The sequence below is a fragment of the Zonotrichia albicollis genome, chromosome 32 (genome assembly GCF_047830755.1).
Source record: "Zonotrichia albicollis isolate bZonAlb1 chromosome 32, bZonAlb1.hap1, whole genome shotgun sequence".
In the NCBI taxonomy this organism is placed as follows: domain Eukaryota; kingdom Metazoa; phylum Chordata; class Aves; order Passeriformes; family Passerellidae; genus Zonotrichia; species Zonotrichia albicollis.
In genome coordinates this window covers 147,697-165,457 of record NC_133850.1, presented here as the reverse complement: position 1 = coordinate 165,457, position 17,761 = coordinate 147,697, and the positions used below count along the sequence as shown (strand labels likewise).

Genomic DNA, 17,761 nt, shown 5'->3' with positions numbered 1-17,761 from the left:
GTCATGCGCGGGCGGAAGCGCGTCAGGCGCGGGCGGAAGCGGCCGTGCCGTGCCGTGCCGGGCGGGTGGCGGAGGGTCGCGGCGGCCGCGCCATGGTGGATTACAGCGTGTGGGACCACATCGAGGTCTCCGACGATGAGGACGAGACTCACCCCAACATCGACACCGCGAGTCTCTTCCGATGGCGGCACCAGGTGCGGCTGGGCCGGCCCGCGGCGCCCCCGGGGCCTGGCCCGTTCCCATGGCGACCGGGCCCGGGATTACCGGGGGAGGCGGGCGGGGGGGTTCGGTTGTTGGTGGGACCCCCGTGGGGCGGGGGGCTCTGGGAACGGGAAAGGGGGGCGGGTGATTCTCCTGTTCGCAGCTCCGGGGCCGCCGTGGGGCGGGGACTGCCCGCGTTCCGGTGGGATCGTACCGGGAGCGCTCTTGGGGGGCTCCTCCGTCCCGGGGCACCCCGTTCCCTGTGCCCAGGACACCCCAAGTCCTGTTCCCCATCCCGGGACATCCCGTTCCTGTACCTCCATCCCAGAAAACCCCATTCCCTGTGTCCCCATCCAGGACACCCGCCATCCATAACAAATTCACCCAAAATCCAGCCCAAAATTCACCCCAAATTCACCTCAAATTTCACTCCAAATCCACCCCAAAATGGTGACAAATCCACCCCAAAATTCACCCCAAATCCAGCCCAAAAATGAATTTGGAGTTCCTGTGTCCAGTTCACCCCATCCCAGTTCCCCCCATTCCCCCACCCAGGCTCTGCCCCTTCCCTTGGGTCTCCCCTCATGGGGGTCTCCTCCCCCCCAGACCCATCCCTGTCCCCCAGCATGGGGCAGTGACCCCTCCAAAACCTCCCCTCAAATTTGGGGGGATCTGGGAACCAGCAGAACCCCAGAGCCACCCCCAAACCCCCTCCCCACCCCAAAACCCCCCAGAAGTGCCAGAGTGGGGGGTCTGGAGCCGTGTGGGTGCCCCCAGGCCCGCGTGGAGCGCATGGAGCAGTTCCAGAAGGAGAAGGAGGAGCTGGATAAAGGCTGCCGCGAGTGCAAGCGCAAACTGGCCGAGTGCCTGAAGAAGATGAAGGAGCTGGAGCTGGCCGAGCCCGAGAGCGGCCGGGGCGAGATGGAGAAGCTCCAGGCCGAGGCCCAGCAGCTGAGGAATGAGGAGAAGAGCTGGGAGAGCAAGCTGGAGGAGCTGAGGAAGAAGGAGAAGAACATGCCCTGGAATGTGGACACGCTCAGCAAGGATGGATTCAGCAAGGTGGGGTTTGGGGTAAACGCCACGAAAAACAACCACAAATCTGTGAATAAGCCCCCAAAAAACTGATTTCAAATCTGTGAATAACCCCCCAAAAAACTGACCTCAAATCTGTGAAAACCCCCCCCAAAAATTAACCCCAAATCTGTGAGGATATCCTCAAAAAACCGACCCCAAATCCATGAGGGGCCCCCCAAAAAACTGTCCCTAAATCTGTCAGGAGCCCTCCAAAAACCCAACCCCAAATCTGTGAGGGACCCCCTCAAAAACCAACCCCAAATCTGTGAAGATCTCCCCGAAAAACCGATCCCAAATCCGTGAGGTTTTCCCCCAAATCATTCCCTGTGTTCCTTTGGTCCCCAGAGTGTTTTCAACGTGAAGCCCGAGGAGAAGGAGGAGACGGAGGAGCAGAAGGAGAAGAAACACAAAACCTTCGTGGAGAGATACGAGAAGCAGATCAAACACTTTGGTGAGAGTTTGGGGGGGTTTGGGGAGCAGCTTTTTGGGGTTCCCCAGACTTGGTTACACCTCCTGTGCTGAGAGCAGCACAGAATCCTCTCACTCTTCTAAAAAATCAAGAATTTTGTGTGGTTTTCCCATTTTTCCCCCTGCTGAAGCAGAGTTTTGGGGGAGTTTAATTAAATTTCAGACTGAGGCACTCTCCCTCGTGCCCACCCTGTTCCTAACAAGGTTCAGAGTTGATTTTCTCATTAAGGACCCCCCTAACGAGGTTTTCTCATTAAAAATCCCCCCTGTGCTGCGCAGGGATGCTGAGGCGCTGGGATGACAGCCAGAAGTACCTGTCCGACAACCCTCACCTGGTCTGTGAGGAGACAGCCAACTACCTGGTCATCTGGTGCATCGACCTGGAGGTGGAGGAGGTGAGGCTCAAATTGGGCTAAAATCTCCCTTTTCCACGCTGGAATTGCCTTCTTGTCACCTCTCTGGATTTTAGCCCGTTTTTCCTGCCAGAAAAATGAGAGGTTTGGGAATTATAAAGTAGAAGAGATCTTTAAAATCAATCTGTAAAGGCACCCTCACCTTTTTTGGGAGAGGGATTCACCCCTGACCCCTCTCCTGCAGCTCCAGGGTTTACCTGGGGTGAGGAGCCCAAAAAAATTCAGAATCGGGGAATTTGGGATTAGTTTGGGATCAAAAAGCTCCTAAAGGCCATCAAATCCAGCCCAGTCTCATCCTAATGCCCTTAACAGCTCCTGCAGGGATTCCCTGACCCAAATCCCCTTTCCTCACCCAGAAGGGTTTGATGGAGTGCAGATTTTGGGGATTTTAACCCAAAACGTGGGTTTCTTCCCCAGAAACACGCGCTGATGGAGCAGGTGGCCCACCAGACCATCGTCATGCAGTTCATCCTGGAGCTGGCCAAGAGCCTCAAGGTGGATCCCAGGGCCTGCTTCAGGCAGTTCTTCACCAAAATTAAGGTAAAAATTTAATAAAGGGGTGGATTTGGGGGTGGATTTTCAGGGTGGATTTGGGGTGAATTTGGGGATGGATTTTGGGTTGATTTGGGGGTGGATTTGTGGTGAATTTAGCAGTGAATTTGAGTTGGATTTAAGGTGAATTTGGGGTGAATTTTTGAATGAATTCGGGGTGGATTAAGGATGGATTTGGGGTGAATTTTGGAGCGGATTTGGGATGGATTTGGGAGTGGATTTGAGGTAGTTTTGGAGTGAATTTTGAGGTGGATTTTGGTGAATTTTGGGCTAATTTGAGCTGCATTTGGGCTGGATTTTGAGCCGGATTTCTGATGAATTTTGGGTGAATTTGAGCTGCATTTAGGCTGAATTTGGGGCTGGACCCCCGTTTTTCCCCCTTTCCCCAGACAGCAGACCAGCAGTACCTGGAGGGCTTCACGGAGGAGCTGGAGGCGTTCAAGGAGCGCGTGCGGGGCCGGGCGCGGGCGCGCCTGGAGAAGGCTCTGCGCGAGTACGAGGAGGAGGAGCGCCAGAAGCGCCTGGGGCCCGGCGGGCTCGACCCTGTCGAGGTCTACGAGTCCCTGCCCGCCGTGAGTTTGGGGCTAAAATCCTCCGTTTGGGGCTAAATCGCCCGGTTTGGGGCGTTTCGGGAGCTCCCCCAAGTGCTCTGAGGGAGTTTTGGGGTTAAGTCCTGAGGTTTTGGGTATTGCAGGTTTAGGGGATCCTGGTGGGGTTGGGTTGGTCCCAGTCAGTCCCAGTGTGAGTCTGGTTTTGAGGCTTGATCCCCCAGTTTTGGGTGGTTTGAGGTTTCCAGTCACTCCCAGTGTGATCCCAGTCACTCCCAGCACAATCCCAGTTGCTCCCAGTACTGACCAGTCCCTGGCCCTGCAGGAGCTGCAGAAATGCTTCGATGTCAAAGACGTTCAGATGCTGCAGGACACAATCAGCAAAATGGACCCAACCGTGAGTTTTTCACCCCAAAAATCCCTCGGGAGGGTCCAAATCCCTCAGGACGATCCCCAAACCCCTGGAGGATGTCCCCAAACCCCCCAGGCATGTCCCCAAGTCCCCCTTTCCCCCTTTCCCAGGAGGCCAAGTACCACATGCAGCGCTGCATCGACTCGGGGCTCTGGGTGCCCAACGCCAAGGGCGGGGACGGCGCCGAGCGCGGCGCGGGGGAGGCGGCGCCGCCCTACGAGGAGATCAAGAAGGAGAACGGAGGAGGAGGAGCCGAGCACGAGGAGGCCAAGCCCTGAGCCGGGGCCACGCCCCTGGGAAAAAAGGCAGAAAAGGTCAAAAAAACACGAAAAAATACAAAAAACCAACTCGTCCCCGTCGGAAAAGCAGCAGAATCAGGCGGGGAGGGGTCGTGCTCCACCCCCCTCACCCTGCAGCCCCCTCCCCACTACCCTCACCCCCCCCCCCCAGCGCTTTTCACGCCGTAGAGACTTTTGGGGAAGGATTTTGGGAGGTTTGGGCCCCCCCCGGGTGGGTTTGGGTTGTCTGGGGGGGGGTCGGGGCCGCGGTGCCAGAGCGGAGAATAAAGAGATTGGAGAAGCTGAGCGTGGCCTGGGGGTCTGGGGGGGTCTGGGATGGTTTGGGGGGGGCAGGGGGTGAACTGGAGCCACCCCGGGAAGGGCAGGGGGCTGTGACCCCCCCCAGCCTCTCCCCCATCCTGCCATGGGGGCTTTGGGGGATCCCCTGATGGGGTTTGGGCCACCCCAATAAAACACCCCAGTTAGGATCCCAGTGCAGCTGGTTTGGATCCAGGTGTGTCCATGTTTAAATCCAGCTGTGGCCCCCCTCAGCTGTGCCCCTTCCATCAACCCCCAGTCGGGATCTGTCCCACTCCCAGTTTGGGTCCAGTTGTGGTCGTGGTCCGGCTGTGCGATCCCCAATTTCAGATCCAGCTGTTCCCAATTCTGGATCCAGATGTTCCTCTCAGGCCCCGCCCCCTGCATCTGTTTGGCCACGCCTCTTTACTACGCTTCGTTGGCCTCTCCCTTTCCCTAGAGCCTCGCCCCACAGCCAATCAGATCCTTTCCCCAGGCAAGGCCCCACCCATGGGATGTGGGCGTGGCCTGGCGCGGGCGCCGGCCAATGGTAGCGCGCGTCTCTCGCGGCCAATGGGAGGCGGCGGCGCTGCGGGGCGGAGGAGCCGGAGCGGCGGCCGGGCCGGGCCGGTACCAACGGGGGGGACCGGGGGGGGTGGGGGAGCCGGTACTACCGCACGGACCGGCGGCAGCCGGTTGGATAACGGCGGGTGGTGACAACCGGGAGGGGGGACAGGGTCGGTTCCAACCGGGAGGGGCGGTGCCAACCGGGGGTGGCCCCGGAACCAGCCCCGTGAGAGGCCGCGGGCCGGTACCAACTGGGGCGGGGGCTGGAAAGGGGACAGGGGCCGGTACCATCTGGGGCGGGGGGGGAGAGGAGTCTGAGAGACTGAAATGGGTCAAAATCCTCCCCAAAATGGGTCAAAATTTCATCTTGAAGTGGGTCAAAATCTACCCTGAAATGGGTCAAAGTTTCCTCTGGAAGTGGGTCAAAAATGCAGCCGAAAATGGGTCAAAATCCAGCCTGAAACGGGTCAAAAATTCACCCCCAAATGGGTCAAAAATGCACCCTGAGATGGATCAAAATCCATCCGGAAACAAATCCAGTCCATCTCAAAAAGGGTGAGAACCCACCCTGAAACAGGTGCAAAACCCATTCTGAACGGGGTCAGAATCCCTCCTGAAAATCCCCAAATCCACCCTGAAATGGGTACCAAAACCCGTTTTTTCCCCCAAAGCTGCCACCATGTCGCTGGCACACCTCAGCTTTGGGGATGTCATTTTTGGGAATCCTGTTTTTGGGCCCAAATCCTGCTTTTTTTCCCCCCTTTCCATGTCACAGCCCAGCTTTGGGGAGGCCATTTTCGGGGATGCAGTTTTTGGGGATGCTGTTTTCGGGGATGCCAGTTTTTGGGTCCAAATCCTGTTCTTCCCCGCAGAGCTGCCGCTGCCATGTCCCCGGCACACCGCAGCTTTGTGGATGCCGTTTCTGGGAATGCCATTTTTAGGTCCCAATCCCGTTTCTGGGTCCTAATCCCGTTTTGGGGTGCCGGTCCCATGTTTGGGTCCCAATCCCATCGGAAATCCCATTTCTGGGTCCCAATCCCACCGGAAATCCCATTTCTGGGTCCCAGTCCCATTATAAATCCCATTTCTGGGTCCCAGTCCCATTATAAATGCCGCTTTCGGGTCCCAATGCCGCGCTTTCCCCCCAGAGCAGCCCCACCATGTCGCTGTGCCGGCGCGGGGCCGCGGCCGAGCCCGAGGGCTGCGGGTTCCCGGCGGGCGCGGGGCTGAAGGTGCTGCTGCACTGGAGCGGGGACGAGGAGCGCGAGCGGTGCCGGGTGTACGGGCAGGGCGCCCTGAGCGCCGAGGAGATCTGCATCGACCTGGCCCGGAGCGTGGGTGAGTGCAGGGGCACCGGGACAGGGAGAGGGACAGGGGCTCTGGGGCTGGGGGTGGCTGGGGAAGGGCGGGTCCTGCTGCGTGACACCTGAGGATGAGGAATTCCCAGGGGAGACACTGGGAATATGCAGGGAAATCACCAGGGATTCCCCGGGAAAACACCCGGAATATCCAGGGAAAACACCAGGGAGCACACCAAGAATTCCCAGGGAAATCACCAGGGAAATCATCAGGGATTCCCCGGGAAAACACCCGGAATATCCAGGGAAAACACCAGGGAGCACACCAAGAATTCCCAGGGAAATCACCAGGGAAATCATCAGGGATTCCCCGGGAAAACACCAGGGAGCACACCAGGGAGAACACCAAGAATTCCCAGGGAAATCATCAGGGATTCCCCAGGAAAACACCCGGAATATCCAGGGAAAACACCAGGGAGCACACCAAGAATTCCCAGGGAAATCACCAGGGAAATCATCAGGGATTCCCTGGGGAAAACACCAGGGAGCACACCAGGGAGCACACCAAGAATTCCCAGGGAAATCACCAGGGATTCCCCGGGAAAACACCCGGAATTCCTAGGGAAAACGCTGGGGAAAACATCAAGAATTCCCAGGGAAAATACCAGAAATTCCCAGGGAACACCTGATCCCAACCAGATTCCTTCCCAAAGCTGAGAAAAATCCCAGTTTTATGTTTTTTTGGGAATAAAACTCACTGAGTTTTGTGGGGGTATTTTTGGGGGGGGAATGAAACCTGCTGAGTTCAGGTTTATTGAGAATAAAACTGAGTTTAGGTTTGTTGGGAATAAAACCAGCCAAGTTTTGGTTCCTTGGGAACAAACCCCCTGGAATTTCAGTTTTTGGGAGGAAAGCCCTGGTTCCAGCTGGCTTTTCCCATTCCTGGCAGGAATTACCCCGCTCTGCTACAGCCTCTTCGCCCTCTACGACCCCCAGAGCCGGATCTGGCTCCCTCCCAACCACCAGTTCCACATCGGGAAGGACACCAGCATCAACCTGATCTTCAGGATGAGGTGAGGCTTTCTTTGGAAAAAGCGGTCCCAGTTGAAGGAGGGGAATGATGGATTTGGCCTCTCCATCGGCGTGGAAAAATCTTCTTCTTTCTTCCCGAAATTTCTCTGCCTTTCAACATCCCTCCCAGAGGTTTTTGGGATCGATAGGGGGCCCATGGCTAAAAAAGATGGGGAAAGCTTTAAATGATCCCATTCTGGAGGCAGGAGGAGGCTGCTGCTCTTCACTCCCAGCTCAGATTCATTCCCTGTGCTAAAATCATGATTTTTTTAAGTATTTTGCTGTTTCTCCCATGGTTCCGAGAAGTTTTATTCCTTAAAAAACCCCCAAATCCCCTGATTTGAGCCCAGAATGTGACTCCCAGCCCCTCTCCTGCTGTTCTCTCTCCATTCCAGGTTTTATTTCCGGAATTGGCACGGGATGAACAACAAGGAGCCTGTGGTTTTCCGGAATGTGCCGCGCTCGGGGGATTCTCCGGAGGAAAAACCTCCTGGAGGAGCTTTACTGGACAGATCCTCCTTTGAGTACCTGTTCGAGCAGGTAACGGGGCAGGATTCAGGGAAAAACGGGATGATTTTCCTCAGTCCAGCTGGACTTGGCTCAGAATTCGTAATTCCATCCCCAGGGGTTTATTTAAGGGTAAAAACACCCCTGAGTTTTCCCTCTGGAAAAGGAAAACTGCTGGGATACAGTTTTCCCTTTTATGGGATTTTTACTTGCAGTCCCACTTTTTAAATTGGAAAACACAAGGAAAATCCTTCCGGAAATCACCTCAGGGCTGAGTTTTACTCCTAATTATTCCACATTTAACAGGGAAAATTCGAGTTCATCAACGACGTCGCCTCCCTGAAGGATTTCCAGACCGAGCCGGAAATGCAGAAGTTCAAGAACGAGAGCTTGGGGATGGCCGTGCTGCACCTGTCCCACATCGCCATCAAAAAGGGCATTTCCCTGGAGGAAGTGGCCAGGAAGTACAGGTGAAATTCCTGCTTTTCCAAGGGGGTTTTTCCTCCTTTTTCACTGGGTTTTTTTTTCCTCGTTCTGTGCCATTTTTCCATTGCATCCCCAGCTCGTCCTCCACTCTTGCCTGACAATCCCCTTTATTTTGGCAGCTTCAAGGACTGCATCCCGCGCTCCTTCCGCCGCCAGATCCAGCAGAACAACTTCCTGACGCGGTTCCGCATGAAGAACGTGTTCCGGCGCTTCCTGCGGCGCTTCCAGCGGCACACGGTGGCGGCGGGCAGCCTGACGGAGCGGGACGTGATGTACAAGTACCTGGCCACGCTGGAGCAGCTGGCTCCCCGCTTCGGGAGCGAGCTCTTCCCGGTGCTGGCCCTGGAAACGGCGGCCGAGGGCGAGAAGGGGCCGTTCTGTGCCAACGGGGGCTGCGCGGAGCCCGAGCAGCCGCTGCTCCCCTGCGAGTGCCCGGTCACTCACCACGTGCTGGTCACCGGCACCGGCGGCATCCAGTGGAGGCCGGTGCCCGCAGAGGTGGGTGGGGATGGGGTGGTTTGGGATGAGCCATTCCTGCCCCAAATCCTTGGTTTGTGGTGGGTTTAGGATGCTCCGTTCCTGCCCCAAATCCTTGTTTGTGGTGGGCTTGGGATGAGCCATTCCTGCCCCAAATCCTTGTTTGTGGTGGGTTTAGGATGCTCCGTTCCTGCCCCAAATCCTTGTTTGTGTCCGTTCCTGCCCCAAATCCTTGTTTGTGGTGGGCTTGGGATGAGCCATTCCTGCCCCAAATCCTTGGTTTGTGGTGGGCTTGGGATGAGCCATTCCTGCCCCAAATCCTTGTTTGTGGTGGGTTTAGGATGCTCCGTTCCTGCCCCAAATCCTTGGTTTGTGGTGGGTTTAGGATGCTCCGTTCCTGCCCCAAATCCTTGTTTGTGGTGGGTTTAGGATGCTCCATTCCTGCCCCAAATCCTGGGTTTGTGGTGGGCTTGGGATGAGCCATTCCTGCCCCAAATCCTGTGTGTTTCTTCGGTTTGTGGTGGTTTTGTAATGCTCCATTCCTGCCCCAAATCCCATCTTTTTCCTTGGTTTGTGGTCCTGCGTTTTGCCCGGGGTGCTCTCTCTGTTCTTTTCCCAGTTTTCCCAGTTTCCCACCCAAATTCATCCCACACCATCTCCTTCATTTTTGCATCCAGCCTATCCCAGTTTCCCCCCAACCCTTCCCAGCAGCAGGAAAAGTCTGGAATTCTCCTCTCTGCCCCCTTACAGACCATGGAAGGCCTCTCCCAGCGTGGATATTTTGGGAGGAAGAGCAAGAACAAGGAGCTGGAGGCGCAGCCTGCGGAGCGGAGCGAGCCCCCCTGGTGCCATTTCTGTGATTTTCGGGAAATCACCCACGTGGTGGTCAAGGACTGCAGGATCAGCATCCACCGTCAGGACAACAAGTGCCTGGTGGGTGGGATTGGGATTCCTGATCCCTCCCGGTGCTGGGATCCCGGGATTGCTCCGTCCAGAGCGGGAGGAGGCGGCGCTGGGAGAGGAGCGAGGGGTTTTATCTGGGTTTTCTGGGGATTCTTAGGGTTTCCTGCGGGTTTCTCAAGAGTTTTTTTTAGAGTTTCCCGAAGGTTTCCCGAGGTTTTTTTTAGGGTTTCCCATGGGGTTTTTTTAGGGTTTCCCATGGGTTTCCTGTAGGTTTCCCATGGGGTTTTTTGGGTTTTCCATGGGGTTTTTAGTGTTCCCCACACGTTTCCCGTGGGTTTCCCGCTCACCCCGGTGCTGTGTCCCTCCCCAGGAGGTGCTGCTGCCCTGTCCCAGCAGTGCCCTGGCTCTGGTGTCACTGGTGGACGGATATTTCCGCCTGACAGCCGACTCCAGCCATTACCTGTGCCACGACGTGGCCCCGCCGCGGCTGCTCCTGAGCATCCACAACGGCATCCACGGGCCCATGCAGTGAGTGCGGCTTCACCTGGATCCCAGGGCTCATCCCGGAGCTGCTCTGTGTCCTCGGGGGGGTCCCTGGGTGTTCCTTCTGCTTTGGGTTCATCCCGGTCCATTCCATCTGCTTTGGGTTCATCCCAATCCATTCCCTGTGCTTTGGGTTCATCCCAATCCATTCCATGTGCTTTGGGTTCATCCCAATCCATTCTGTGTCCTTTGGGTTCATCCCAATCCATTCCACGTCCTTTGGGTTCATCCCAATCCATTCCGTGTCCTTTGGGTTCATCCCGGTCCATTCCATCTGCTTTGGGTTCATCCCAGTCCATTCCACGTCCTTTGGGTTTATCCCAATCCATTCCCTGTGCTTTGGGTTCATCCCAATCCATTCCCTCCCCTCGAGGCTGAATCCAATCCATTCCCTTTCCTCGAGGCTCATCCCCATCCATCTCTCCCGTCCCTTTTCCAGGGAGGAGTTTGTTTTTGCCAAGCTGCGCCGGGAGGAGCCGGAGGAAGGGCTCTACATCCTCCGCTGGAGCGTCCTGGATTTCAACCGCATGATCCTGTCCGTGCTCAAGAGGAGCCACCAGCAGGTAGGGACACAATTCCCAGCGTGGGATTCCCGGGAATTGCGAGCTCTGGAATGACCCGGGAGCCCCGTGGCTGCAGCTCCTGCCTCTCCTGGCTTTTCCAGGCTCCTGGCACGCCGGGAGCCTTCAAGTTCCGGCAGTTCCGGATCCAGAAGAAGGGAGAGTCCTTCGTGCTGGAGGGCTGGGAGCGCGAGTTCCCCTCGCTGCGGGAGCTCCTGGATGTGCTCAAGGGCTGCACGCTCCGATCCGGCGAGGAGAACTTCACGGTCAAGAGGTGCTGCCCGCCCAAGCCGGGAGGTAGGGACAGGGATCACCCCAGGGATCGGGAATGGGTGGATCCGGGAGCTCACGGGGCCCCGTTCCCTCCTGCCCCAGAGATCTCGGACCTGCTGATCACACGCAAGGCCAAGGACAACGGGAAGCAGATCCTGAACCTCACCCAGCTCAGCTTCCACCAGATCCGCAAGAACGAGATCACCCAGGTGCTGCTCTCCAGGGATTGCCGCTGCTTGGATTCCTGGGATCCAGGGGGGGAGGAGGAGGCACTGCTCTGCCTTCCTGGGATCCCTGGAATGGTGGATGAGTCCTCTCTGCTCTCCTGGGATTCTCTGCCTTCCAGAGATTCCCTCCAGATCCCAGGATCCTCCCACACCCCTGGGCAGCCAGCAGGATGGATTTGCTGTTTCATCCCTTCCCTTTCCAAGGGAAAGCGAGGGAAAAATCCCCATGGAAGCGGCTTTCTCCCACATTGGGAGGCAGAGGGAATTCGGGGAGGGATCCAGGTGAGGATTCCCCCCCTCCCCCGGGTCCAACAGCTCCTGCTTTTCCCAGCGAGCCCACCTGGGCCAGGGCACCCGGACCAACATCTACGACGGGGTGCTGAGCGTGTGTGGGAGCTCCGGCAACGACGACGAGGCCGAGTATTTCTGCACGGAGCAGAACAACAACGGGCGGGAGATGCACGTGGTGCTCAAAGTGCTGGACCCCAGCCACAGGGACATCGCCCTGGTGAGCCCTGCCCAGGCTGGGAGGGCCGGGATCGGGGTGGGAAACACGGAGCCGGGGGGTGGGAGAGGGATCCGAGGGGTGGGATATGTAAGATATGACTGCAAAAGGGCTGGAATGCAGCCCAGAGAGTTGGAATATGGATCCAAGGGCTGGAAAGTGGATCCAAGGGTTGGAATAAGAATCCAAGGGCTGGAATAAGGATTCAGGGTTAGGGTTAGGGTTAGGGTTAGGCTCCAGGGCTTGGAGTGTGGATCCACGAGGGCTGGAATTTCTCCTGGCTTTTGCTTCTGGAATTTGGCTCCCAAGAGGCTGGGATAGGGCTCAAGGAGCTCCAGGAACTCCAGGACCCTGCTCCTGTCTCTGCTGTCCCCAGAGGGCTGGGATGGGGCTCCTGGGATCTCCAGGACCCCCGGGAGCCCGGTGCCACCCCCGCTGTCCCCGCAGGCGTTCTTCGAGAGCGCCAGCCTGATGTCGCAGGTGTCCCACGTGCACCTGGCCTTCGTGCACGGCGTCTGCGTGCGCGGCTCCGAGAGTGAGTCCAGCAGCCCCTCCCCGCCCCATCCCGGCCCTTTGGGGCTGTTCCCTGTTGTTCCCAGCCCCAATCCCTTGGGATCATCCCGGTTTTCCCCGCAGACATCATGGTGGAGGAGTTTGTGGAGCACGGGCCCCTGGACGTGCTGCTGCGCAAGGAGAAGGGCAGGATCTCCGTGGGGTGGAAAATCACCGTGGCCAAACAGCTGGGCAGTGCCTTGAGCTACCTGGTAACTCCAGCTGGGATTCCCCTGATTCTAATCCTAACCCCTCCCTCCCTTTTCCCATGTGATAATCACATTTTTAGGGTCATTATGCCCTTGCTGCAGCCCATACTTGCTCCCTCTCCCCTGTGCTGGGGATCATGGATTTTTAAAAAATTTATTTCCCAATAATTTTTCCCTTTTGCTCTGGTTTTCCCAGGAGGATAAGAACCTGGTGCACGGGAACGTGTGTGCCAAGAACATCCTGCTGGCCAGGAAGGGGCTGGAGGATGGATCTGTGCCCTTTGTGAAGCTCAGCGACCCCGGGGTCAGCTTCACCGTGCTCTCCCGGGAAGGTATGGGATTTCCAGGGGCAAAATCCAGCTTATTTTTCCCCCCTTCCCCTAATAATTCCCATAGATTGTGGGCAGAGCTCTTTTCAGAGTATTCCCAGCTTTTCCAACCCAAATTTTCCCAATATTTGATATTTTAATATGGGAATTCCACCTGGTTTGGTCCCCAAGCTGCTGTCAGGGATGATCACACCCCATTCCAGTGCCTGGGATGCTTTTACCACAGGCTGTCCCCCTGTAAATCCCATATTTTATCCTTTTAAAATCCAAAATTTTATATCTTTAACATCTCATATTTTATGCCTTTAATATCCCATATTTTTCTACTTAATATCCCGTGTTTTACACGTTCATTATCCCATACTTAACACTCCATATTTAATATTTCAACCCTTCACCTTTAACGTTTTACACATAACAGACCAACACCCCAAACATGCCATCACCCCCAATAAATAATTAAAATACACATTTCATACTTTCCTGGTGGGATGTGTCCCTCAGAGCGCGTGGATAGGATTCCCTGGATCGCCCCGGAATGCATCCGGGATGTGGGGAACCTCAGCACGGCCTCGGACAAGTGGAGTTTTGGGACAACGCTCCTGGAAATCTGCTTCGATGCCGACGTCCCGCTGAAGGAGCGCACTCCCTCCGAGGTGATTTCCGCAGTTTTCCCTGGTTTGGCCTGGATTTGGGGGTCGGCTTTGGAGTTTTTGCCGTGTTTTTTTCCGCAGAAAGAGCGTTTCTACGAGAAGAGGCACCGGCTGCCGGAGCCTTCGTGCCGGGAATTGGCCTCGCTGATCTCCCGGTGCCTCAACTACACCGCGGTGGAGCGGCCGTCCTTCCGCACCGTGCTGAGGGAGCTGACCCGGCTGCAGCCGCACCGTGAGGGCGGGAAAAGAGGAAAATCCCGGGGAAAAACCCTGGGGAAACGGGGATGAGGGTCCTGGGTCGGGGAAAGGGGCGTGAGGGAGCTGACCCGGCTCCAGCCGCACCGTGAGGGCGGGAACGGGGAAAAATCCCGGATTAATAGAGAAAAATCCCGGGAGGAATGGGGAAAAGTCCCGGGGAGAACGGGGATAAAGGTCCTGGATCGAGGAATGGGGGAAATCCCAGGATTCTGTGGGGGAAAGGGGCGTGAAGGATCTCACCCGGCTGCCGCCGCTCCGGAGATCTCAGGGGAACGGGGAGAAATCCTGGGGAAACGGGGAAAAAACACGGGGAAACGGGGGAAAAACCCGGGGAAATGGAAAAAAATCCCAGGGGGAACGGGGCAAAATCCCGCGATTCTGTGGGGAAAAGAGGCGTGAGGGAGCTGACCCGGCTCCATCCGCTCCGTGAGGGGCGGAAACAGGGAAATCTCGGAGGAATGGGGAGACATCCTGGGTTAATGGAGAAAAATCCCGGGAGGAATGGGGAAAATCCCGAGGATTCTGTGGGGGAAAGGGGTGTGAGGGATCTCACCTGGCTGCAGCCGCGCCGTGAGGGGCGGGAACGGGGCAGTCCTGGGGGAACGGGGAGAAATCCTGGGGGAACGGAGAAAAATCCCGGGAGGAATGGGGAAAATCGCGGGGTTTTGTGGGGGAAATCCTGTGGAAACGGGGGATGAGGGCACCGGATCGGGGAATGGGGAAATCCCAGGATTCTGTGGGGAAAAGGGGCGTGAGGGATCTCACCCGCCTGCCGCCGCTCCGTGAGGGGCGGGAAAAGGAAAATCCCGGAATTCTGTGGGGAAAAGGAGAAAAGGAAAAAAAGGAAAACCCAAGGTTCCTCGCAGATCTCGTGGACGTCACGTCGGTGAATCCCGATTTCCCGGTGTCGGATCCCACCGTCTTCCAGAAGCGGTACCTGAAGAAAATCCGGGAGCTGGGCGAGGTCAGTGACGTCCCGAGCTCTGCAATTCTGGGGAAGCTGGGCAGGCTCTTTTCCCTGTCTGGATCCGAAATTCCATGTATCAATCCTTATTTTCACATTTTAACCTGTATCCCCTGCTGATTTTCCCCTCCATTTCTGAACTTTGTCGACCCCTTCTGCATCCTCCCAGCACAGGGAAGCCCCAAAACCTCCTTTCCCCACGAAATCCTGAAAATTCACCCTTCTCCAGGGCCACTTTGGGAAGGTGAGCCTGTGCTGCTACGACCCCACCAACGACGGCACCGGGGAGATGGTGGCGGTGAAATCCCTGAAATCTGGGAGCAGCCCTCAGCTCCTGAGCTCCTGGAAGAGGGAAATTCAGATCCTCAAGACCCTGTACCACGAGAACATCGTCAAGTACAAGGGCTGCTGCAGCGAGCAGGGTGAGGGAGAAAAACATGGGGATTTTCCACTGGATCAGCCACAGAGAGCTTAAAAACCCCCAATTCCCAGGTTGTTTTGGCCGGGAATCGCTGTCCTGGCAGGAATTTGGGGGCTCTCGGGTGGTCCCCACATTCCCACCTGTGTGTTCCAGGGGACAAGGTGGTGCAGCTGATCATGGAGTATGTCCCACTGGGGAGCCTCCGGGAGTTCCTGCCCAAGCACCCCCTGAGCCTGTCCCACCTCCTGCTCTTCGCCCAGCAGATCTGCGAGGTGAGACCGGAATGGGGCTGGATCCCGAAAAAACCGCATGATTCCCCAAAAAAATGGGGTTGGATGACTCAAAAATGGGGGTACAACCCCAAAATGCAGCAGGATTGACAAAAAAGTGGGATGGGATCCTTTGGAAATGGGGCCGATTGCCAAAAAAAAGGGGATGAACCCCCAGAAATACGTCACAGCTCCCCCAGAAACACCTCAGAGCCCCCCAAAACTGCTTCCAGCCTTCCCAAATCCAGCCATAATTTGTTTTTTTCCCCGTTTTCCCAGGGCATGGCCTACCTGCACTCCCTGCACTACATCCACCGGGACCTGGCAGCCAGGAACGTGCTGCTGGAGAACGAGCACGTGGTGAAAATCGGGGATTTTGGGCTGGCCAAGGCCGTCCCCGAGGGCCACGAGTACTACAGGGTGCGGGAGGACGGCGACAGCCCCGTGTTCTGGTGAGGAATTCGGGCTTTGGGAACCTGCTGGATCCCAGACCCCAGAGATGTGACCCCAAATGGTTCCAGGTACGCCCCGGAGTGCCTCAAGGAGTGTAAATTCTACTATGCCTCGGATGTTTGGTCCTTTGGGGTGACCCTCTACGAGCTCCTGACGCGCTGCGACCCCGGGAGCAGCCCCCCGGCCGTGAGTCCTCTGGGAATTCAGGGGGTTTTGGGATGAAATCGGGTTTTTCCCCATGTTTTTGGGTTGAAATTGGGGTTTTTCCCTCATGGTTTTGGGGTTTTCTTGTCCCCTCACAGAAATTCCTGGAGATGATCGGGGCCACGCAGGGGCAGATGACAGTGCTGAGGCTGATCGAGCTCCTGGAGAGGGGGAAGAGGCTCCCCATGCCCAGGGATTGTCCCTGCGAGGTGGGAAATGGGGAAAAAGGGGAGGAAATGGGGAAAAATGGGATGGGAAGGAGGAAAAGGGAGAGAGGAAGGAGAAAAGGGGGGAAATGGGGAGGGGAGAAGGGGGAAAATGGGAAGGGAAAAAGGAAAATGGGAAGAGAAAAAAGAGGGAATGGGAAGGGAAGGAGGAAAATTGAGGAAGAGGAAGGAAAAAAGGAGTGAGGGAAAAAGTGGGAGGAGGAAAAACGGGGAAGGAAAGATGAGGAAAATGAGGAAGAAAGGGGGGAAAAATGTGGAGAGAAGGAGAAAAACAGGGAAGGGGAGGAGCAAAGTGGGAAGGGAGGAGAGGAAAGTTTCAAATTCCTGGGGGAAGAGGAGAGAGGTTTTCCCTGGATTTTTGGGGAGGTTTTACCAGGATTTTTGGGGAGGTTTTCCCAGGATTTTGGGGGAGGTTTTACCAGGATTTTGGGGGATGTTTTACCAGGATTTTGGGGGAAGTTTTCCCGGGATTTTGGGGGAGGTTTTACCAGGATTTTGGGGGATGTTTTACCAGGATTTTTGGGGAGGTTTTACCAGGATTTTTGGGGAAGTTTTCCCAGGATTTTGGAGGAGGTTTTCCCAGGATTTCTGGGGAGGTTTTCCCAGGATTTCCCCGTTTTCCCCCCAGGTTTACCGGCTGATGAAGAACTGCTGGGAGGCCGAGGCCTCGTTCCGCCCGGCCTTTCCCAACCTCGTGCCCGTCCTGAGGAGTTTCCAGGAGAAATACCGGGCTCAGGCCCCCTCTGTCTTCAACCTCTGCTGAGGGGGGACCCCAAAATACCCTGGGACTGGGGGGAAAACACCCCCAAAAAATTCCTATGGGATAGGGGTGGGGGAACCCCAGAAAATCCAATGGGACTGGGGGGAGAAATCCCATAAAAATCCCATAGAATGGCTGGGAAAAATCCCAAAAAATCCATGGAATGGGGAGGGGAGAAACCCCAAAAAAATCCCATGGAATGGGGAGGAAAACCCCCCAAAAAAATCCATGGAATGGAGGAAAAAAATCCCATGGAATGGGAGGAAAGCCCCAAAAAATCCCATGGAATGGGGTGGGGGCTAAAATCCCCAAAAGAATTCCATAGAAGGGGAAGAAAAAACTAAAAAAAAAATCATGGAAGGGGTAAAGGACCCCAAAAAATCCATGGAATGAGGGGGAAAACCCCCAAAATTTAATTAAATGGAAGGAAAAAACCCCCAAAGTTCCATGGGAAGAGAGGGTATCCCCACTTCTGGACCCAACCCCTCAAAATTCCTGATATTTTCTCTCCCCCTCCCACCAAACACTGTGAACGAGCTCTGGGGCCGGAGATTTTGGGGTGAAAAGGGGGAATTTGTGGATTTCTGGAATTGTTGCCTTATTCCCAGCCCCATCCTCTCTCCCAGTTTGGGGCTGGGGTCGTTTTTGGGGGGTGGGAGGGGCTGGATCTCCTTCCTGCTCTCCAGGATTTGGGGCCTTTTCCCAAAAAAAACCCCGAAAAATGGGAATTCCATGAAAAAAAACAAACCAAACCAAACCTGGCACTTTATCGGGATTTTGGGGAATTCCCAAAAATTCCCTT

At 56.1% G+C, this 17,761-nt stretch overlaps 2 protein-coding genes across 2 annotated transcripts; both read left to right on the top strand.

Annotated features, from left to right (window-relative positions):
* On the top strand, window positions 1-4,252 carry CDC37 (cell division cycle 37, HSP90 cochaperone). Its single transcript, XM_074530283.1, has 8 exons — window positions 1-194; window positions 979-1,260; window positions 1,621-1,726; window positions 2,023-2,138; window positions 2,574-2,696; window positions 3,098-3,280; window positions 3,582-3,653; window positions 3,779-4,252. The coding sequence occupies exons 1-8, from the start codon at window positions 93-95 to the stop codon at window positions 3,944-3,946; spliced, it is 1,152 nt and encodes a 383-aa protein (XP_074386384.1). The 5' UTR covers window positions 1-92; the 3' UTR covers window positions 3,947-4,252.
* Window positions 4,253-4,736: 484 nt separating this feature from the next.
* On the top strand, window positions 4,737-17,361 carry TYK2 (tyrosine kinase 2). The gene is made up of 24 exons (XM_074530277.1): window positions 4,737-4,873; window positions 5,959-6,148; window positions 7,058-7,181; window positions 7,575-7,719; window positions 7,993-8,156; window positions 8,292-8,670; window positions 9,400-9,582; window positions 9,923-10,080; window positions 10,535-10,658; window positions 10,760-10,952; window positions 11,031-11,137; window positions 11,487-11,663; window positions 12,108-12,195; window positions 12,297-12,424; window positions 12,618-12,753; window positions 13,255-13,406; window positions 13,485-13,635; window positions 14,528-14,625; window positions 14,855-15,047; window positions 15,200-15,318; window positions 15,595-15,767; window positions 15,837-15,954; window positions 16,071-16,181; window positions 16,828-17,361. The coding sequence occupies exons 1-24, from the start codon at window positions 4,754-4,756 to the stop codon at window positions 16,960-16,962; spliced, it is 3,666 nt and encodes a 1,221-aa protein (XP_074386378.1). The 5' UTR covers window positions 4,737-4,753; the 3' UTR covers window positions 16,963-17,361.
* The last annotated feature ends 400 nt before the right edge of the window (window positions 17,362-17,761 follow it).